Source organism: Garra rufa, chromosome 12 (genome assembly GCF_049309525.1).
Source record: "Garra rufa chromosome 12, GarRuf1.0, whole genome shotgun sequence".
NCBI classification, from domain to species: domain Eukaryota; kingdom Metazoa; phylum Chordata; class Actinopteri; order Cypriniformes; family Cyprinidae; genus Garra; species Garra rufa.
The window spans coordinates 25996412-26019015 of NC_133372.1; the positions used below are offsets into that span (position 1 = coordinate 25996412).

The 22604-nt window shown below is 34.7% G+C and overlaps 2 protein-coding genes across 15 annotated transcripts in view; both read left to right on the forward strand.

Annotated features, from left to right (window-relative positions):
* The window catches only part of dlg1a (discs large MAGUK scaffold protein 1a), an 81749-nt gene extending 73396 nt beyond the window's left edge, over positions 1-8353 (forward strand). For 12 of the 14 annotated variants that reach the window (XM_073851352.1, XM_073851353.1, XM_073851358.1 and 9 more), the window contains 7 exons: positions 478-519; positions 2680-2730; positions 2845-2946; positions 3024-3196; positions 3336-3445; positions 3556-3647; positions 6611-8353. In XM_073851352.1, the coding sequence (XP_073707453.1) occupies positions 478-519; positions 2680-2730; positions 2845-2946; positions 3024-3196; positions 3336-3445; positions 3556-3647; positions 6611-6717 (677 nt within the window). In that variant the 3' untranslated portion in view covers positions 6718-8353. The remainder of the gene's footprint in view (positions 1-477; positions 520-2679; positions 2731-2844; positions 2947-3023; positions 3197-3335; positions 3446-3555; positions 3648-6610) is intronic. The other 2 variants (XM_073851350.1, XM_073851351.1) reach the window with 1 other exon arrangement.
* A 2037-nt stretch (positions 8354-10390) lies between these two features.
* On the forward strand, positions 10391-21365 carry meltf (melanotransferrin). Its single transcript, XM_073851536.1, has 16 exons — positions 10391-10590; positions 10760-10914; positions 12881-12980; positions 13265-13450; positions 13543-13693; positions 13814-13881; positions 15152-15336; positions 15438-15600; positions 15727-15878; positions 16318-16414; positions 17005-17199; positions 17701-17854; positions 17968-18035; positions 18858-19045; positions 19134-19326; positions 20117-21365. The coding sequence occupies exons 1-16, from the start codon at positions 10542-10544 to the stop codon at positions 20179-20181; spliced, it is 2169 nt and encodes a 722-aa protein (XP_073707637.1). The 5' UTR covers positions 10391-10541; the 3' UTR covers positions 20182-21365.
* Positions 21366-22604: the final 1239 nt, after the last annotated feature.

Genomic DNA, 22604 nt, shown 5'->3' on the forward strand with positions numbered 1-22604 from the left:
TTTCTTTTAAAATAAAATAACTGAGCCCCAACTTTTAACTTTGCTAGTGTGAAAACAGTCACAACAGAACATGAGGGGTTAAGATCAGCATGGCTGATACAAAGGAAGGTTATTTACAATCTTCCATGATTCCTGGATGTTTAGTATTTGTGTCCTCATTTAGACTTTTAGGTGGTGGAGTGGAGCCCCTCTTTCCATCAGTGTTCATTGCACCACGACTGTGTTAAGACCACCTGAGAGATTTTCTCACATGCAATCAGAGGCTATTAGATGATTTGAAATGTTTCATACAGCTAAAACTACAAGCAATTTTGTGATAAACTGAGCAAAAGAGCTCAGCTTCAAAGCCTCAGATGTCCTGCACAGGTTCTTAACACTGCCATCTGCTGGTGACTGCTCTTAGTGTGGTGTCTGTCATATTCCTGCAAAACTTGTTTTTGTGTCTGTGATGTTTATTTTCCCTTTTTATGGTTTCAGAGCATGTAACTTCTAATGCCAGCGATAGTGAAAGTAGTTACCGTAAGTTTGTGTTCCCCTTTATTTCCTTTCATCATTAACCTTCATTAGTTTGATTATTTGAATTCCTTTGTTCCCTCAGCTCTCCTTTGTGTTATAAGCACATACATAAATGAAAGATGTGTACTGTGCAAGACAAAAATGCAAAAAGTTTAATTTCTTATTTAAATTAAATATTTTAGTCTTCAAGAACAGAATGTTAAAATAGTTTGTTTAAAAATACAGTAGTAAAAGCCAAGATAATTAAAACATGCTATTGATTTAAACAACAGAAGCTCGCTTTACTAAGCTTCAGAGTTCATAAGCTGGCTAGGCAAGGCAAGGCAAGTTTATTTATATAGCACATTTTCATACACAATGGTAATTCAAAGTGCTGTACATAAAAAGGAATTAAGGCTATATGATTTGACCTACATTGGAGTTTCAGGTAATAAAAAAATAAAAGTTTCTGTTATCTTTGCTTCGTGGCTATGCTGGGTACAGCGTATTACGGCCTTCAAATAACGTCACAGTCATTTGAACAGCGTGGATCTTTCAACAGTTTTGTAACTGGCCTGTCATTCACATCAAGTGGTCTGAAAAACCTCTTGAACTTTGTTAATGCCACATGGTTCTCGAATCTATCTAGTCTGAACAGTGAGTGAACATTAGAGACTGCTGTTCAAAGCAATTGCATTGAATGCAAAAGAAATACATTTGAGCAGATTTTACTTGCACTACCAGTCAAAAGTTTTTGAACGGTAAGATTTTTAATGTTTTTTAAAGAAGTCTCTTCTGCTCACCAAGCCTGCATTTATTTGATCCAAAGTACAGCAAAGACAGTCCAATCTTAAAACATTTTGACTGTTTAAAATAACTGTTTTCTATTTGAATATATTTTAAAATCTAATTTATTCCTGTGGTCAAAGCTAAATTTTCAGCATCATTAGCCCAGTCTTCAGCGTCACACAATTCTTGCTGATTTGCTGTTGAAAAAACATTTATTATTATTATTATTATTTTCAATATTTAAAACCGTGGAGTACATTTTTTTTGAGGGATTCATTGATGAATAGAAAGATCCAAAGATCAGCATTTGAAATCTGAAGCATCTGTTACAAAAGATTTCTATTTCAGGTAAATGGTATTTTTCTGAACTCTCTATTCGTCAAAGAAGCCTGAAAAATTCTACACAGTTGTTCTCAAAATAATAATAATAATAATGATAATAAATGTTTTGAGCATCAAATCAGAATATTAGAATGATTACTGGAGTAATGATGCTAAAAAATTCAGCTTTGAAGTCACAAAAATAAATTACATTTTAAAATAAATTTAAATAGAAAGCTATTAAAATTGTAAACATTTTTCCAAATTTTAATTGAATCGAGTAGGCTAATTTAAGACTTATTTAAAGACATTAAAAATCTTACTGTTCAAAAACTTTTGACTGGTAGTATACATTTTAGCTTTAACATAACAGTTTTCATTTTAGTAATTAATTAGTGTGTCGGTTTTTATATTTATACCCACAGTCTTTTAACCTGTGTATTAATTTATACACAGTTGTTGAAATTTAGGCTTGGTAATAGATTTCAATCTTTTTTGATGCTCACCAATGCTTTTGATCAAAACATAATTACAGTAAAACCTGTTATGTTGTAAAATATTATAAATAAAATATAAAATTATTTAAATACATCTTCGGTCTTCAGTCTCACATGATGCATTAGAAATCATTTTATTCTGGTTTGGTTCTCAAGAAACATTTATTATTATCAATGTTGCAAACAGGTTGAAAACTGTGCTGTTTTTTTAGGATTCTTTACTGTTCCTTTTTTAGGGTTAGGGTTAATGTTTACTTGCTACATAAAAGTATTAATTTCTTATTAAATCTTACCGACCCCAAACATTAAAAACAGTAGAATACATTTATTTATATACATTTATTTATAAATGTGTCCTTTAGCTGTCAGATACCATGTTTTTAAGACGTATCTAAGATTCTCAATACTAAGATACTTCTCAAAATCCTCTCATACAAAATTCATCCAAATTCAAACAGTTTGTGAGTGTTTTGCTGAGTTTAGTTAAGGCTATACATGCATGTTGGGTAATTAAACTGTTTAATTACACAGTACATGAAGACTGTTGAACTCTTATCAGTGTTTATGTCTCTATTAGGTGGGCAGGAAGAGTATGTCCTCTCATATGAGACAGTCACGCAACAGGAAGGTGAGTGTCCCCAATTATAGCTTTCTTTTATTATGGTACATTGGTTAATATTACTTCATATAACTGTTAGTGTGTAATTCTGCTTGAGCTGTGTAAGCTTATTGTGGTTTACAGTGAGTTACACTCGTCCAGTGATTATCCTTGGACCCATGAAAGACAGGATAAACGATGATCTAATCTCTGAATTTCCGGACAAGTTTGGATCATGTGTTCCCCGTGAGTACATAATCACAGTCTTAACTCTCTTCTGCAGTATTTCATTGTTTTAATGATCATTTCTGTTCTTTCACCAGACACGACTCGACCGAAGCGAGATTACGAGGTTGATGCCAGAGACTACCATTTTGTTGTTTCACGGGAGCAAATGGAAAAAGATATTCAAGATCACAAATTCATTGAGGCCGGTCAATATAACAATCACCTCTACGGGACAAGCGTGCAGTCAGTGCGAGAGGTTGCAGAAAAGGTGAATGAGTTCAACTGGTTGAGATGTAATAAAAGAACTTATGGCAGTAATAAAAAAGGACCTTTTTTTGTGAGCGTGACCTTGAGATTTGCATTGCACACCATTTTTATGTCTCACATGATGCTCATTGTTCTTTAAGGGCAAGCACTGCATCCTGGATGTCTCAGGCAATGCCATCAAACGACTCCAGTTAGCACAGCTCTACCCCATTGCGGTGTTCGTGAAACCCAAATCAGTGGAGAATATTTTGTATGTTATTTTTACTGTTGTATCAAAAGCTCATCAAACACAATAAATGCTAAAGCTTGGTCATTTTTAACTGATTGGCACTAATAATATGCACTCTGTGTGCTTCACAGAGAGATGAATAAAAGATTGATGGAGGAGCAAGGCAGGAAGACCTATGAAAGAGCCATGAAACTGGAGCAGGAATTTCTAGAGCACTTCACCGGTGAGAACAGAGTAAACTTACATCCTAATCAGCTGTGACCTCTCTGCTTAGTGCTTCACCCAAATATGAAAATTCTGTCAGTAATTACTCACCTTCATGTCATTCCAAACCTGTAAGACCTTTGTTCAACCTCGGAACACAATTTAAGATATTTTAATGAAATCTGAGCTTTATGACAGCTGTCTGACTGCATAGACATCAACGCAACTGACAAGTCCAAGGCCCAGAAAGGTAATAATGACATTGTTAAAATATACCATGTGACATCAGTGGTAGCGCTGGCTCCTGCTCGTGAACATGTGTCAGATACTGACAAGGAAGAGAAGAAATTGTTGAATAAAGCTGTTATTTTTGTTTTCTTTGTGCACAAAAGGTTTTCTTGTAGCTTCATAAAATTACAGTTGAATCTAGGGCTGGGCGACATGGACAAAATAACTGTCACAATATTTTTCTTATCAGTTGATATCGATAATTGTCACAATAAATTTCATTTTTAAAATCTGTAAGTTTAAAGGCAGATTTTTGCTCCAGTGTAAAAGTTGCAAAAACCAGACAGTTAATCGTGGTTTTAAACTATTCGTTATGGTCTGAATTTCTTTGTTCTACATGTGCTAAAGTAATAGTGTTTCAACTCAAGAAACAGGTTTGTGTTTCTTTCATAATATTAATAATAATATAACTTTTTTGTCTCTTAGAAATACACATTTGATAGTAGCTTGAGTTAGGATGTAGATGTAGATATGTTCGTTATCAAAATATCGTTCAAATTTGTTGCAACCTCATTTTTATACGGTGAAGTTGAATTATTCTGGCTGTTTGAGGTTTTTGTTTTTAATTTAACTATTGTAGCCATAGTAGCATACATGTAGATTCTGATAATTGGCCATGTACACACTGCTAATTTCGGGAGTGACACTTGCATTTAAATGCAGCAGTGAGATTGCATTATCGTTCCGTGTGTGTACGGAACAGCAGTCACTCCCGCAATTTGTAACCATAGAAAATTTTGCCGTCTTGGGGGAGCCATTTTTTTTGGCTAAAGACTAGCATTGATGTGCTGTTTATGTGCTTTATGTTTGGGAGGCTGCTTTAGAGAGCATTTGCAGTGCTGCCATGTCCTCGTATTTACAAAAGCTTTTAGGCATGTTGTTTGGTCTTAGCTCATACAGCTAGCTACTTTACAGAGTTAATAAAGTGGTCTGTGTCAGATATGAGATGTATGATTTTTTTTTTTTTTTTTTTGGTCTTATAAAACAAAGCTTTTAAAAATGTCATATGTACAGTATATGAAAAACAGTAGGCTAAATACATTTAGTATAAATGCATAAATGCTATAGCTTAATCACAAAAAAACTACAGTCTATATTAGTAATATAATAAAATTTGACACAAATTCCCACATTTCTGACACAATACCATGGTACAGTTAGTGCTACTATAGTATGGCAAATCTATGGCAAATGATGGCCTTCTGTCTTGTTGCGCACGGTCTCTTTCCTGTTTGTCAGGCTATAACCAAGTTATTTGTGTTCTTCACTGAATTCAAGCTCTTCACACTGGATCTCACAGCACTGTTTGGGTTATGTGACCGGGACTCCATAATGAGTGAACGCATCTGCTCTATTAAGCTTGCACACCACCACCATTTGAACCAAGTGGATAAACATCTGAATGGCGTGCTTCATTATATCAAACATTTATCAAACTCTTATCGTTTATCAAGGAAATTTATATTGCGATTGATCACCCAGCCCTAGTTGAACCACTGATGTCACATGGACCATTTTAACATTGTTCTTACTACCTTTCTGGGCCTTGAATGTGTCAGTTGCGTTGTTGTCTATGCAGAGTCAGAAAGCTCTCGGATTTCATCAAAAATATCTTAATATGTGTTCTGAAGATGAAGGTCTTTCGGGTTTGGAACAACATGAGGGTGAGATGATGCCATGATGAGAACAGAATTTTCATTTTTGGGTGAACTATCCCTTTAAACTGATATTTGGACACACGTCCAATTTTTCATTCCACCTGTTTATATTCATTTAAAAGTGAAAGGAAAAGTGAAAATTCTGTCATCATTTGTAACCAAACCAATACGACTTTCTTCCATGTAACATAGAACATTTTTTTGTCCAAACAGTCAAAGTTAACATATTTAAAATAATATTGAAATTAGTTTGGGGTATTCCAAGGTGCTGTAGCAACAATTTGTAATTATTACATTTGATATTTGTAGGATTTTTTAAAAATATTACTAAAGAGAGACCGCATTTGTTACCAGTGGCAAATCTTTGTGGGCCGCCTGTATCCAGTCCCACCTTTCCTGAAAATCTTAAAGGATTAGTTCACCCAAAAATAAAAATTCTGTCATTAATTACTCACCCTAATGTTGTTCCAAACACGTAATGGGGCGTTCACACCAAATGCGACTTCGCACGTAGTTGGGCGCTTCACACATGAAATTCACTCATTACACAACAGACGTGAATTCGCGCCATGGGAGGGGCTTCTGTCCCTGTATTTTATTGTAAAATACGGCGAATAAGCTCAATTTGCCGGCTTTAGCTAGCTTGTAGTCTCAATATGTATATATAAAGCTCAAACTGAGTAAAGAGCGTTTTTTACAACTTACCAGATTGTCCGACCTCCTCACTCACTTTCTTCCAAGCAAGATCCTTTTATTTGTGTAATTTGTGTTCCAGAGATGAACAAAGGTCTTATAGGTTTACAGGTTCTTACAGGAAACGTCTATGGAGGGTCAGGAAGCTCTTGAATTTCATCAAAAATATCTTAATTTGTGTTCCAAAGATGAACAAAGGTCTAGGTTTGGAACGACATGAGAATAAGTAATTAATGACACAATTTTCATTTTTGGGTGAACTATCCCTTCAATATTTTTATTCCATTGAGTAAGGAGATGTATGGTACTCATTGATGGTCATCTTATTTTTATTATCCTTCAGCCATTGTACAAGGAGACACATTAGAAGAGATCTACAACCAGGTTAAGCAGATCATCGAGGAGCAGTCTGGGCCGTTCATCTGGGTACCAGTCAAAGAGAAATTGTGAGATGGCTGGAGACAAATAAACCTTATTCTTCTTTAAACTTTTTTTTGTATTTTTTTTTCTTTCGGTTTTCTTTTTATACTAACCTGGCCTGCTGCTTGCATTGGCTTTCCGACCCCTGAGCATAGGAAATACCTTTTCTTTGGATGGGCTTGGGGTCATGGTGGTCTCATGGTGGCCACCGTTCTCTCTCTCTCTGATGCCTCTCTTTGAAACTGCTGTCTAGACCTCGCATCCCAATCTCCGCATTTCATCCTCCAGCGGGAGGAGACATGCCTGACCAGCGACTTACTGGACAGATTATACGGTACAGATTCCTTAATGTTTAAGGGAGGTGACTTTCTGGAAGGAAAACCAATGAGTTAATGCATTATATACATTTTGGTTTGTTCTTTTTTCCCATTTTTGATCAGAAGTTTAACGCTTTCATGTCTGCCTCTGAAAAGACATGAAGCAACACTTTGCACGTTTTTGCATTAAGAGCATGTTTTGGATTCTTCTTTTTCTTATGTTCTTACGTTTTTGTCAGACTACGTGAACTGCAGCCACCGTATTTCTTTGGTTTTCTCTCATGTATCTTGTAAAATCGAGCAGCCCACTCATTTTAAGCAGCTGATCTGTTTTGTCACAAGTGCACAAAGAGGACAAAAACGTTTGGCACAAAAGTTCTTCTTTTTATATTAAATGTCTATTTGTCTTAACAATCTGTGTACATTTTAATCAAGGTGCATATGGGAGTAGCTTTTAGTCGAGGTGAAAAGGAACAGCTTACAATTATCTTTCAAATCCAGGTGACGACATATTCTTACTTAAAGAAACAGCAATGCAAATAAGAGAGTATAAATTGTAATGTATATTCAACCCTCAGTATACTGCCTATTTTGTTATAATAAAAGTCTATATTGAGCTTTAATTAAACGCCACACCTATGGGAATTATTTTCTTTATAATGTCAAACATACACACGTGTATGCATATAAAAAATAAGTATAAATAGATATATAAATATATATTTTCCTTTACTTTTACCACCGTCACTTTTGTTGTTTCTGGTTTGTTTTTATGCAAAACACTGACACACAGGACACATGGGCTGAATGGTGGTGTTCCATTTGCATCTGCTCAAACAATATGAAATCAAACTCAAGTTGGCAGTTTGTAGTCTTCAGCTCTCTCTCTCCTATGTAGTTATGTCATATTTACTTTTTCATGTGCTGTGCATGATTTCTAAAAGCAATAGTCTTTGACACATTAATTATGAGCGAGAAGCGGCGGAGAGGGCTTCTCTTTCCGTTTTCACCTGGGATTGAGTTAGCATGAACTGTAAATGTCGAGGCTAAGAGATTTTTGCCACCATGTATGTGAACTTGTCGACAGCCCATAGCTGAGGAGAGATTTGCTTTGCCACTCTCTTAACACAAGCCTTTAACTCTCCACCAGGGGGCGCGCTGACAGCGTCCCCGTTTCATTCTTAAATTACTCGGAGATGATTGTTTTCTAAAAGATTGCTTCTCTAACTTGTCATCATGGCTTTCTAACACATTTTTGACTAGATCAAAAAGATTATGTACATAATCTGCCAACTTGATTCATTCCATTTGTCAAAAAGGAGAACAGCTAATAAAAACTTTTTCTCATATGGAGTGTTTTTGTCTATCTTTTCTCAGAGACGAACAGGGTATAAATTCATTTAAAGTTTGACTAAAGTATTAGAGAGCACAACGGCCTTCGTTTCATGTAAATGATGAATAGTTGTTACAAATGCTTAATTTTTGAACAGTTTTATCCTCAGTTCCTTTTAAAGAGATAGTTCACCCAAAATGTTATATTGTCATCAATCTGTAAGATTTTCCTTATTCTGTGGGACATAAAAGGAGGATTTTTTTTTCCAGAATATCTATTTGTCCTGGGGTCAGTTGTTCAAAAGTATCAGACTTTGGCCGTCAAATTGGATAGTTTTAGTAAGATTGGGATACTTTTGATCCAAAAAAGAAAAAAGAAAAAAACATTATTTTGATCCTAGCAGAAGGGTGGATTTCAGGAACAAAAATGTAATAAAACTTTAAAAATATACAACATTTTAGCATGTAATATATTCCCAAATCCCCAAACAGCTGTCAATATCAAGCAAAATATTATATTTAAAGTTTGTTTGTTTGTATTGCTACATTGGCAACATCATAGATGGACCAGTCAGAAATAGTTATTTGTGGCAATGCAATGCAATGCAAAACACTGGCTTTTTTCCCCCCATTACTATCCGTTGAGCACTAGTAAACCAGATTTGGAAATCTGAAAAATTGTGTATCCGGATGAGAAAAAAACAATCCAATTCTGCTTTGAAAAACCAGCGCAAAAGTAAGAAGGGTTACCTGATCCTGGATAGCAAAACATAGGATTTCCAAATCCGGATCATTCTGAAGTTTTTGAAAATGGGTTGTTCAAAAGAAAAAAAGAAAAGGATTCTGAATTCGGATTAGATGACAAAAATCAATCTTGGTTTTGATCTGGATTAAATCCTTAGTTTATGTTTTAGTAAGCTTGGGATAGTTTTGAACCAAAAAAAAATATTATTCTGATCCCAGCAGAAGGGTGGATTTCAGGAACAAAAATGCAATAAAACTTTAAAACTGTTCCAAAAAATACAACAGTTTAGCATGTATATATCCCCAATTGAAATTCAAATATTATATTTAATTTTAAGGGTATTTTTAATAGCTGATTGTAAACTAAATTGTCAGAAGTAGTAATTTGTGTAAATGCAATATAAAACTAAAAATGCAAAACACTGGCAGCTTTATTCCCCCATCACCATATCCCCTTATGAGCTCCGCAGAGCACTAGTAATCCAGATTTGGAAATCTGAACAAGTGTGTATCTGGAGCAGGGTGCTCTAATACAATTTTGCTTTAAAAAAAAAACAGCACAAAAGTAAGATAGGTTACCTGATCATGTGTAGCAAAACATGGGATTTCCAAATCCAGATCATTCTGATCCAGATTAAACCTTTTGAACAACTGGCCCCAGAATATGTTCTTTTTTTGTTCCGCATTTTTGGCTGAACTGTCACTTTACGCAACACACTAGAACAGCTGGAGAAAACACTGCCACCATAAAGTGTGCTGTATTATTGTATAATTATGCCGTTTTTGTCATCGTTAAACATGCTTCCATCCTGTTGTAAAGCATGATTTAATCACAGTCACAATTCGCTGCTGCCATAACATCTCTAGGTGGGTGCTGAATAGCCTAGATATTTGTGTAATGGTGTGACACTTTATTATCACAGTAAAATTATTATTACAACGAATGGAGTTGAAAGTCAACCAAAATGAAAGTGATTGCTTTTATGATGATTTCGACTTTATGGAGGAAAGAAAATAAAGTTGGCAACCAGAATGTGTCCAAACACTTTTTGCCTTCGTTTTAAACAAAATATCTAAGCTACGTTTGATTGTCATTTGCTTCTTTTTCCAAAGTTAAACGTGATTTTACCTGGGTCTGTGTGACACTGCCCTTGATTCAGAGTCTTTTTCATTCCTTTATGGAAAAAGGTGGAGTTTCCAAGAATGAAAGACCCCTCTGTTTGCACCTTGGACCTCCGCCTGTCTCTTGGACGTGTCATTCCTCAGTCCTCACGTCTGGTCACGTTATAGTCTATAAATCCTGAATCTGACTGCTGCACGTATATTTTATGATTGAGGTATAATTTCCCGTGTAGTTATGTCGAAGGGCTGAGTCGTGTTTTGGACTTTGCAACAGACTCTCAGATATAAAGCTACAGTAGCCTAACACACTAACATCTGCGCACTTACAAGAGTCAAGAGATGGACACCTGGGCTTTTCTAAGCATTCTGCTTGCGCTTACGCATTATGGTAAGAAACATTCTAAGTTAATATAACGTAATTTATACCTCTGTTTAAATATTATTGCTATATTGTAAGAAAAATATGTTTTTAGGTATCTAAGCAAGAGTATATGAATCTGAGACATTTTTGGAAGGGTTAAAATAATGTTAATAATATTATAAATAACTTTGTCCAGTGTCAGGGCAGAGTACGATAAGATGGTGCGCTATTTCTCCTGCGGAGGAGTCCAAATGTAAAGCAATGGCCCAGGCCTTCACCAGTGCTTCAATTCGACCATCGCTACAGTGCGTCCGCGTTTCATCCAAAGCCGAGTGCGGACAAAAACTAACCGTAAGTCTTGTCTGTCTGTCTACTCAGTCACCCACACAGCTAACATAAAAGTTCTCAAAACTTCAGCTAATGTTCTGGCAAGTTATAAATAAACGGTCAAAACGGAACAGATATTCAGTCAAAGTTGTCTGGTCATCATTAATGTTCTCAAAGCTTTAGCACAAAAACGTTTCATTGATGAAATGTTTTGTTGGACATTCGTCTAATGCTTTTTAAATCTTACTACTTGTTTCAGAAGTTTCAGAGAACATTTAAAAGGCCCCAATAATGTGTCCAACATTATCAAATTAAATGTTCCTAACAACAACAAAGTGTTTTAAAACGTTTTAGAACATATTTTTCTTAGCTTGTATCTCATCTACACTACTAATCAAAAGTTTTTGAACAGTAAGATTTGTAATTTTTTTTAAAGAAGTCTCTTCTGCTCACCAAAGGTGCATTTGTTTGATCCCAAATACAGCAAAGGTAGTAATATTGTGAATTATTTGTACTATTTCAAATAACTGCTTTCTATATGAATATATAAATGTAATTTAGCCTATGATTTAGCCTATGATCAAAGCTAGATTTTCAGCATCATTACTCCAGTCTTCAGTGTTACATGATCCTTCAAAATTATTCTTATATGCTGATTTGCTGTTCAAAAAACATTTATTATTATTATTATTATTATTATTATTATTATTATTATTATTATTATTTAAAACAGTTTTCAGGATTCTCAGGATCCAAAGATCCGTGTTTATCTGGTAATAGACATTTATAAATGTTATGAAAGATTTCTATTTTAGATAAATGCTGTTCTTCTGAACTTTCTATTCACCAAAGATTTATAAGAATTTATTAAAAAATATACTCAGCTGTTTTCAACAACATAATAATAATAAATGTTTTTTAAGCAAATCAGAATATTAGAATGATTTCTGAAGGATCATGTGACTGGAGTAATGATGTTAAAAATTCAGCTTTGAAATCACAGGAATAAATTGCATTTTAATATATATTCCAATAGAAAACAGTTATTTTAAATAGTAAAAATATTTTTAAAATGTACTGATTTTGTTGTACTTTAGATCAAATAAATGCAGGCTTGGTGAGCAGAAGACTTCTTTAAAAACTTACAAATCTAATGTGCTACAAATTTTTCATGTGACAGTAAATTACAAAGTGTATTATTTAAAAAAAAAGAAAAAACATTTTTATAATTTAAATTTAGTTTTGCTTAAACATAAAAATTCTAAATTGTATCACTTTTATATAACAAAAAATATCTTTCAAACTTTATCTGAATAAAGTTGTGCCTAACTGTGTTCACATGTTTATCATTTTCACATTGGAATTCTTTTAAAAGTGTTTTTAGTATTTAACTTTAGGGGGTTGTAGCATCACAGAAACTCTAATGTCAAGATTAAAAAGCTTTTCTGTCAAACTGAGAATTTATCAAGAACATTCAATAAATGATAATGTGTCCCTGTTCAGATGGAACACTTTGTAGTTGTTTGTCTGTTTATTTTATTTGCAGAAATATTATAGAAAATGTTCAATAATTAAGGTGGCAGCATATGAAAAAATGTCATATAGATTACTTGAAAAAATAGAAGTTTACGAGAGAAGGTGGGGTAGATATTTGGCATTTCTTGAGGAACTCTAAAGTCCTTGTGGGTGAGACACATTGAAAGAATGTAAATTATTTAACTTGTTATATTTTTTGTTTTCTTTTCCTTTTTTTCCATTTTAAGATGATTGTATTATTTTTTGTGTTTAGTAGATATATGATAGCAATTTACAAATAATTGTACCTGACACGTTGTTTGGGTGGGCTAGGGGGAGGGGTTTATAAAACATTTAATTATCTGTAAATTGAATATATTGTTTGTCCATTGAAGAAAATAAAAAGTATGAATCATAAAAAAAAGAAAATGTTCAATAATTAATTTGCAATTGTGAACAATATTGCTTTTGACAGAAAAAAGAAGTTGATGCCTTTTCAGCCAGTGCTAAAGAAATATACGACATTGGCAAGCAAGCCAGCTTCAAAATTGCAGCTGGAGAATCTGGAGCAGATGGTACGGTCTTCTTTTGGTGCTGTAGATACAAGATTATGCAAGTTGTACCTCTGAACCTCTGAAGGCAATGATTAAAAACATAATTACTACAATTACAAAAACAACATTACTGTAGGTTGAATATTAACATGATGGCTGTATCTGTTTTTGATTACATACTTTTTTTAAAAACAAAAAGTATAATAGTACCTGATGTTATGGGCTATCCATTGTTTTATCTAGCAATTTTTTTGAGTAACTAGTCATTAAAGCAAGCAACAACTTGTCAATTGTTCTGGCCACAGGGAAAGGAATAACATACTATGGTGTTGCTGTGGTTAAAAAGGCAAATTCAGCCATCAACATCAACAATCTGAAGGGGAAGAAGTCTTGTCACACTGGCAAGGGCCGCACAGTTGGCTGGAACGTCCCTCTGGGGTATTTGATTGACAGTGGAATGATGTCAGCCATGGGCTGCAACATCCCACAAGGTACTCCATCGCTCTTGGTGCAGCACATTTTAAATTGTCAGATTGTCTTTTTCAAATGAAAAAGTATCTTGTGGCTTATCTTGGCTTTTTAGGGGTTGCTGATTTCTTTAACGCCAGCTGTATCCCGGGAGCTAAAGATGACCCTGCGTCCCTGTGTGAGCTGTGTGTGGGAAATAAAGGAGGACAATATAAGTGTGATCAAAGCACTCAAGAGCTGTACTATTCATATAATGGAGCATTCAGGTAACATATTCATTTAAAATGTAAAATTATGCTATATTGAAACATAGCTGGTGCTGTTACAGCTTTTATAATGAGATATACTCTCAATGTATCACTTAATTGTTGTTTTTGGCTTCACAGATGCATGGTTGAGGATGCAGGTGATGTCGCTTTTGTGAAGCACACAACTGTAAGCGAGAATACAGATGGTAAATGTGCACTTAAGTGACTCTCAACCAGGGAGCCTCAGCATACTTCCGAAGGGGGGGTGCAGGATTACTAAAATCAAAATATATAGTTGAAGTCAAAAGTTTACATATATCTTGCAGAATCTGCAAAATATGAATTATTTTACCAAAATAAGAGGGATCATACACAATGCATGTTATTTAGTGACCTGAATAAGATATTACACATGAAAGACGTTTACATATAGTCCACAAGAGAACATAATAGTTGAATTTTTCAAAATTACTCTGTTCAAAAGTTTACATACACTTGATTCTTAATACTGTGTTGTTACCTGAATGATCCACAGCTGTTTTTTTTTTTATTTGCTTTTTTTTTTTTTTTGTGATATTCGTTCATGAGTTCCTTGTTTGTCCTGAACCATTTAACTGCCTGCTGTTCCAAAACCCTTACCAACAATGACTATGATTTTGACATCCATCTTTCAGACTGAGGACAACTGAGGGAATCATATGCAACTATTACAGAAGGTTCAAACGCTCACTGATGCTTCAGAAGAAAACACGATGCATCAAGAGCCGGGGAGGGTGAAAACATTTTGAATTTAAAGATCAGGGTAACATGGGGAACATGAAAGTATCTTCTGAAGCTTCTGAAGTGCAATGCTAAGTGAAAGAAATATGATATTTAGGCAAAATAAGAAAAACATACACATCCTCATTCCGTTCAAAAGTTTACACCCCTGGCTCTTAATGCATTGTTTTTCAGCATCAGTGAGTGTTTGAACCTTCTGTAATAGTTGCACATGAGTCCCTCAGTTGTCCTTGGTGTGAAAAGATGGATCTCAAAATCATACAGTTATTTTTGGAAAGAGTTCAAAAACACAAATCTGTAGGATATGAAGGACTTTTCTGAAGAACAGCAGGCAGTTTAAGTGTTCAGGACAAAGGGACTCATGAACAACTATCACTAAACAAAACAAAAACAGCTGTGGATCATTCAGGTAACAAGAATAAAGTGTACTGTACTGTAATGTAAACTTTTGAACAGGGTCATTTTCTCTTTTTCTCTTGTGGACTATACTGTATGTAAATTTCTTTTATGTAAAATATCTTATTCAGATAATTTTTTTCTCAATTAAGTATTGAATTGTTATAATTATGATGATATACTAAAAAGTATACACGGGAAGTGTGGACAGTAAAGTGGTAGTTTACTGTCCACAGATGATAGTTGATAGACTATCATCTGTATCTGAAAAATAATAAATCTTTCAACTTTGTGTCACAGGTCAGGGCGAGTCATGGGCTCAAGGCTTACACTCTGAAGACTATCAGCTCCTGTGTCGGGACGGCACCCGCAGTCCAGTCAGTGATTATGAGAAATGCCATCTGGCTCGAGTCCCATCGAGGGGAATTGTTGTCCGCACTGACATCACCGGTTCAGTGGTTTACAACATGTTGCGCGAGGGAATGGTATGATCCATTTTGAAACTGAGTAAAAACAAATTGTTAATTTGTATTTCAATGTGACGGTTTCATTTACAATAAACGTGTTTGTGTGTGTTTATCTCTAGCAAAAGTCTGGGTTCTCCATGTTCTCCTCAGCAAGCTACGAAGGGACAAACTTGTTGTTCAGCGACTCTTCAACCACATTTATCCAAGCCGAAAAGGAAAACTATATTGAATGGATGGGCCGTTACTATTACATACTGAGAGCTATGGACTGCACAGAGTCAGGTGTGAATTTTTGCATATTCATCAAACAATCAAAACTTTAAATCTGAAAAGCAACCAAGCTATTCATGATATTTTTTCAATGTACTGTGCTTAAAATCTGTGTTTCTCTGTGATGGGTGTGTGTAGATGTTCCCTCTCGTTTACGCTGGTGTGTCCTGTCTCATGGAGAGCAGCAAAAATGTGCAGACATGGGTGTGGCTTTCAAAACCAAAAATTTGGTTCCTGATATTCAGTGTGTCCATGGTGCATCTGTGGAGGACTGTATGAAGAAAATACAAGTATGCCAATCAAGCCAAACTCTTATTCATACCCAATCTCACCAAAAATGATAACTATAAAGTTAACTATAACGATTTTAAAGAGAACTGTTTATTATAAGCCCACACTGCCATTTTGTCGTCTGTCACTTTAAATGCACACGCTCTTTAAAGTCAGGTGGATTCTGATTGTCAATGTTTTTATCATTCTTCATTAAAAAAAAAAATCATTCCGAAGTATAGTTAAGTTCTTTCAAACTTTTAAAACTTTTTTTATTGTTACAGTTATTGTCCTTAATGTGAACCAGCCTTTGTACTCATAGTTTCTTTTACTAAAATCTGCAATACATCACAACAATCAAGTTCTGAGACTAAAACCCCTGATTAATTCTCACCATAGAGAAACAGATTTGGATAAACTCAAGGTTGCTAAAGTTAGAATGAGACTCTTTTTTTCCAGAACAAGGAAGCTGATGCCATCACTCTTGATGGAGGTTACGTCTACACAGCAGGGAAGAGTTTTGGTTTGATTCCTGCTGTCGGAGAGAGCTACACAGGTTAGGGGCATAAACTTTCAATGTACTTTGACTTTTTGACCATATGCTTTTTATATAAATAGAGGGTTTGCACTTTCATCACGGTTTGGTCATTGACCCGGATGCACGGCCATATTGGAGATACTCAGATGTAAACAACAGCATGGATTGCACGGTTAATGTACTACTGAATACTTTGTTCTGCTAATTTATGCTGTTCAAACCATAGCAAAAATGTGTGGAAGCTGTTAAATTATATAGAGATGTACTTAGTAAGCAAGAAAGCACAATATTTTGACGAACTAAAGTTAATAGGTGGTAAAAATACGCACAAGCATTAATTAAGATATTAGCCTAATATTGTTTCTTTCTTTTTTTGAATATGCACCCACTAACAGCAAAAATGACATACTGTGCCTTTAACGTATTACACAAGTAATCATTTATAATATATTTAAGGAATGACATGAAAATGGTAACAGTCAAAATGTACTCACTAGGTAACTGTTTTGTATTTGGGAAAGATTTTCAGCAGTGCCTGATGAAACATCAGCTGTTTTATTCATAAACGATGATTCATTTTCACAAGCCACTGTGATTCTCTGTTTTAGGAGACACTGATGGAAGCATTTATTATGCTGTGGCTGTGCTGAGAAAGAGCAACGGAGCCATCCAGAGATTCAGTGACCTCAAGAGCAAGCGCTCATGTCACACAGGTTATGGGAGGACTGCAGGCTGGAACATTCCCATAGGTGTGCTAATAGAGAAAGGCCTCATCAGACCACAGAGATGTCAAGTGGCCCAAGGTAGGACATGTAGTGCACAAATACTGTGGGGTCCTAAAATCTAAAACAAAATTGAAAGCTTTCAGCTTTTTACTCAAGATTGGTATTTGTAATTTGTACCAGTTATTATAAAGCTCATACACTGAAATCACTCAACCAGTCTTAAGAGGCACAGGTATATTTGTAGCAATAGCCAAAAATACATTGTATGGGTCAAAATTATTGATTTTTCTTTTATGCCAAAAATCATTAGGATATTAAGTAAAGATCATGTTCCATGAAGATATTTTGTAAATTTTCTACCATAAATATATCAAAACTTAATTTTTGATTAGTAATATTAAAGGCGATTTTCTCAATATTTAGATTTTTTTGCACCCTCAGATTCCAGATTTTCAAACAGTTGTATCTCAGCCAAATATAGTCCTATCCTAACAAACCATACGTCAATATGGCCTATTTATTCCGTTCTCAGATGATTTCTAAATCAAATTTTCCAATAAATTGTGATTCTGCTTTCAGCTGCTGGGGAGTTCTTTAAATCAGCCTGTGTACCTGGAGCCAATCAGAAAGGTTTCCCCAGTAACCTGTGTGAGCAGTGCATTGGAGACTCCAGTGGTCAGAACAAATGTGAAAAAGGCAAGGACCTATTCGACGGTTATGATGGAGCCTTCAGGTAATCTCTATACTGCACAAAAGATCTGAAAGATCTGGTGTTACTGTGTGTTTTACCAATTGAGTATTGGCATAACAACTATATTTTAGCATAGTCTCTGTTTATATTTTCAGGTGCCTTGTTCAAGGTCAAGGAGACGTGGCCTTTGTCAAACATTCCACTGTATTCCAGAACACAGATGGTAAAAAGTTCTCCTTTTCTTTAAGAATTTAAACATTTTCTTTAAGCCATTTTTATTTAAAAATACCTTAAACAAACAAGCAAGCAAACAAAGACTTAATATAGTGGTTCAATCATGATATCAGTTTGTAGGCCAAACCAGAGGTGTAATGTGCCATGAGTTCCCTCAGGAATTTTCACAATTCCAAATGCTGTGCCATCGATATTTTTTCCCAAAAGCAGTCTAAATGCCCTCAGATATTGAGTCAATCTGCACTGAGAAACTTCTTACAAGCGTCAGCATACATCCTGCCAGGATGGCATCTAGCGTTTCTTGTCTCTGCCATTTGTAAGCTCTTTCAGTAGCTGTTGTCTACTAAAAGCTGCAAAGGCATCAGGGCTAAAGTGGAGAGAACAAAGACGTGGGTCTTTATGAGGTTTTATTTATCCACAGGCATCTTTCCATTCGTTTCTCCTCTTATTATAGCTAGAAAAGCAGTGAAAACATACATCGCTACTCTTGTTACCTCTCGACTGAAAATAACAACCAAAAGCTGCACAAAGTATTTTATTTTATTAATTGTGTATTCTTATTCATAAAAATGTGAATGGTTGGAACTGGCCTATTTCTCATTTTTAGAGTAGCAGTTTTTGATTTCATGAAAACTACTATTAGAAAAACCTTTCAATGAGAACCCATGGTTCGAAAATGTTTTTTTCTGGGTTTAGGACTACAAACTGAAGAGTTCATTTATGCATTCTATATAGAGTACAGCGAGCAGACCTTTACTTTGTGTGTAAATGTCTCTAGTAGGTCTCAAATATCAGCATTTTTTATTTCCAGGAAACAATACTGATTCTTGGGCGGCAGACCTAAAATCCACTGAATTTCAGCTGCTTTGCTCTCAAGAGTCCCGTGCTGAAGTCAATCAGTACTCTAAGTGCAACTTGGCCCGTGTCCCTTCCCACGCTGTTATGATAAGATCCGATACCAACCCCCATGTCATCTTTGGCCTCCTGGACAAAGCCCAGGTCGGTAAATCCAAATTCCATTTTCAGAGTAATTTGAAAATTGTAGTTGTCCTTGTTTTTTTTAAACGTATTGTTTTGAATCTTTCAGCGTTTCTTTGGAGTTAATTCCGGCTCAGGCTTCAAGATGTTTGACTCCAAAGCCTATGAGGGATCTGACCTGATTTTCAAGGACTCAACTCTCACTTTAATTGGCGTGGGAGAGAGAAGGACTTACGAGGAGTGGCTTGGCCAGGGCTACCTGGATGCCGTAATAGCCATGGAGTGTTCAGCTTCAACAACAGGTACTGACCCTCATCAACAGGCATTTGATTCATTTTTTTTTTTTTTCATGTTTTATGTTGCTGCCTTATGTTATACTGTTTAGAATTACCTTTTTCCCACATCAAACTACACTCTATGCACCGTAATGACAAAGCAAAATTAGAATTGTCACAACTTCATAAATACATTAAAAATAAAAAACTGAAATAAGTGCATTGCATAAGTATTCATACCCTTACCTCATTACTTAGTTGAAGCACCTTTACAGCCTCAAGTCTTTTTAGGTATGATGCAATGAGATTTGCACATCAGCATTTGGCAATTATCTGTCATTCTTCGGCTCACCTCTTCACCTCTCAAGCTCTGTCAGGTTGGTTGGGCTCTGGCAGACATTTTCAGGTTTCTCCAGAAATGTTTGATTAAGTTCAAGCCCAGGTTCTGGCTGGGCCACTCAAGGACATTCACAAAGTTGTCTAGAAGCATTTTCCTGTTGGAAGGTGAACCTCCTGCCCAGTCTGAGGTTCTAAATGCTCTTGATCGGGATCTCAATATTTTGGTGCATTGAGCTTTTCTTCTACTCTGATGAGTTCCTTAGTCCCTGCCACTGAAAAACAGCCCCACAGCATGACGCTGCTACCACCACAGTTTACTTTTGGGATGATACTCTTATTTAACATAAGTCAGCAACATAACAAAATGTGAAAAAAAGAAGGGGTATAAATACTTTTGCAAGGGACTGTATATAGATATATAGAGTATACATACCTTGATTCTTTTAGTAAGTCTAAACACTTTGTGTTTCTCTTACAGTGTTTTCCTCATCCTTACTACTGCTGATGTCCATTGTGACCTCCGTGATCTCTCTGGCTTTGTAGCGGGTCTACCAGCCACAGACTCTTATCTTCATACCCATGCTGATATTTACTATTATTTAGGTGATTCAAGTTCAAATCAAACCGCTAAATTTAAAGCTACAATATGCTTAAGCAATAGCAACACCTTTGATCTGTGATTGCAATGGTTCATAGTACATAGTACACACCTAGTATGGTTGATAAGATTTCTAAGTGGGTCTAGGGAAATTTTGAGGACCTTTTTAGAATTACGAAGTGCAAAGAGTTGGCTAAATTCTTTCTTTAAACCAAAGCTGGTTAGTTATCATGGCCATCTGTATTATTTCTACTCTGAAACTGCTAAGGGCAAGTGCCATATCAGTGCATATGCTTTGCCTGTTACATATTTATTCAGCAATGTTTATTGCAGCTTTTAAAACCAACATTTTATTATGTTATGAACTACTTGAAGGCACATGCCATATCAGGGAATATGCTGTGTCTAGTATTTGCCTCTTTGCTGGTTTTTTAACTTCTATCGTAGCATTGAATGCAGCATGCACTGGAGTTGTACTACTGAAAGGTTCTTTTCCTATCATATTCTAACAGATCTCACTTGTTTAAATCAGCAGCAAATCAGTGCTCATGTATTGAAAATCCAAAATATTTTTTTGACCATTCTAATTAGTCATTGAGGTGAAATAAGCTTATGAATTGTGATAACTCAGCAGTGTTTTCATATCAGGGGGAGGTATATATCATTCCAGTGCTTGTTCAAGTCTGTTTTGTTGCAACATTGTCCATTACAGAGCTTTTGTTTCTGCATTTAGTTAGTAATATTAGTATTGTTGCAATGCAAGTGTTACATACATTACATTACATACAGATCCTGTGAGTGAGGTGAAACTACACTATGAGATATAAATTCTCTTCATTTAATATTCGAATCTGAGCACATGAGGCTTAACTAAGAACACAGTATCACTTTTATTTCTTTCTTGCTGTACGAAGTGTTTCTTTGAAAGATTTGTTTTTATTTGTTCAGATACCATATCAGTGTATATGTGCTGACACATGAATGTCCTACATTAATGCTTGCTTTGTCTCGCAATTTCTTAATGAAATGATTGCTCTATAACTAATATTTAGTTGCCAGGCCAGTGCGTCTGCTCAAGTATTACAGCATATTGTCACTTATTTTAAATAAACAAGCATCTTAAAATTTGCGTTGTGTTTCTTCACTGCTTTTGCTACATGATAATTGGCAGGCAAATGATAAAAAATGTTTAGTATTTATTATTGAATGAAAATAATTGTTTTCATAAAAAATTATGTGGAGATGCTCCAGATTTTCATTCTGTTTTTGAAAAGGTCATATTGTAAAATGACCCTGAAGAAGACACTTTCTAGAGTACTAAGCATAATAATTATTTTACATATCTAATTTAACATATATTCAAGTATAGTATGCATAAAGCTGAAACTATTCAAATATACACTAGCAGTCAAAAGTTTTTGAACAGCAAGTTTTTAAATGTTTTTCAAAGAAGTCTCTTTTGCTTACCAAGCCTGCATTTATTCGATTTAAATTACAGTAAAATTTCTAAATATTTTTTTTTATTATTTAAAATAACTGTTTTCTATTTTCTAACTATTTTTCTGTGATTTCAAAGCTAATTTTTTAGCATCATTACTCCAGTCACATGATCCTTCAGAAATCATTCTAATATGCTGATTTGCTGCTCAATAATGCTGGGTAGAATTTTTCAGGTTTCGTTGATGAATAGAAATTTTAGAAGAATAGCATCTGAAATATAAATCTTTTGTCACATTATAAATGTCTTTGTCATCACTTTTGATCAATTTAAAGCATCCTTGCTAAATGAAAGTATTATTGTCATTAATTTCTAATTACATATTCATTTTTATCATTTCTTCAACTGTTTAAAATATTAATAATAATAATAATAATAATATAATAAATGTTTCTTAATCAGCAAATCAGCATATTAGAATGATATCTGAAAGATCATGTGACACTGAAGACTGGAGAAATGCTGAAAATTTAGCTTTGACGATAGGAATTAATTACTTTATAAAATATATTCAGAAAGCAATTATTATAAACAGTATATTTCACAATATTACTGCTTTTGCTGTACTTTAGATCAAATAGCACAGGCTTGGTGAGCAAAAGAGATGTCTTTAAAAAAAATTAAAAATCTTACTGTTTAAAAACTTTTGACTGCTAGTGCATATCAATGTATATGTAGGTTGTTATTATTTTTTTATTGCATATTTCTTTCAATATACTATTTCGCTTTAACATATTAAACAAAAAGCAATATCTTCTTTATTTTTTTATCTTTATTATAGATAAGTGGATATACTATGAAGTCTGGCTGCATAACAGCTGTTGTCTATGTTCATTTATAGCACCATCTGCTGATCATTTTACCATACTG

What these genes read in the sequence shown, in the direction of transcription:
- meltf (XM_073851536.1), top strand. Translation starts at nt 10,542, where the DNA reads ATGGACACCTGGGCTTTTCTAAGCATTCTGCTTGCGCTTACGCATTAT. An exon ending in TCATATAATGGAGCATTCAG is followed by an intron (nt 13,694 to 13,813) that starts GTAACATATTCA and finishes TTGGCTTCACAG; the next exon opens with ATGCATGGTTGAGGATGCAG. An exon ending in ACTGTATGAAGAAAATACAA is followed by an intron (nt 15,879 to 16,317) that starts GTATGCCAATCA and finishes CTTTTTTTCCAG; the next exon opens with AACAAGGAAGCTGATGCCAT.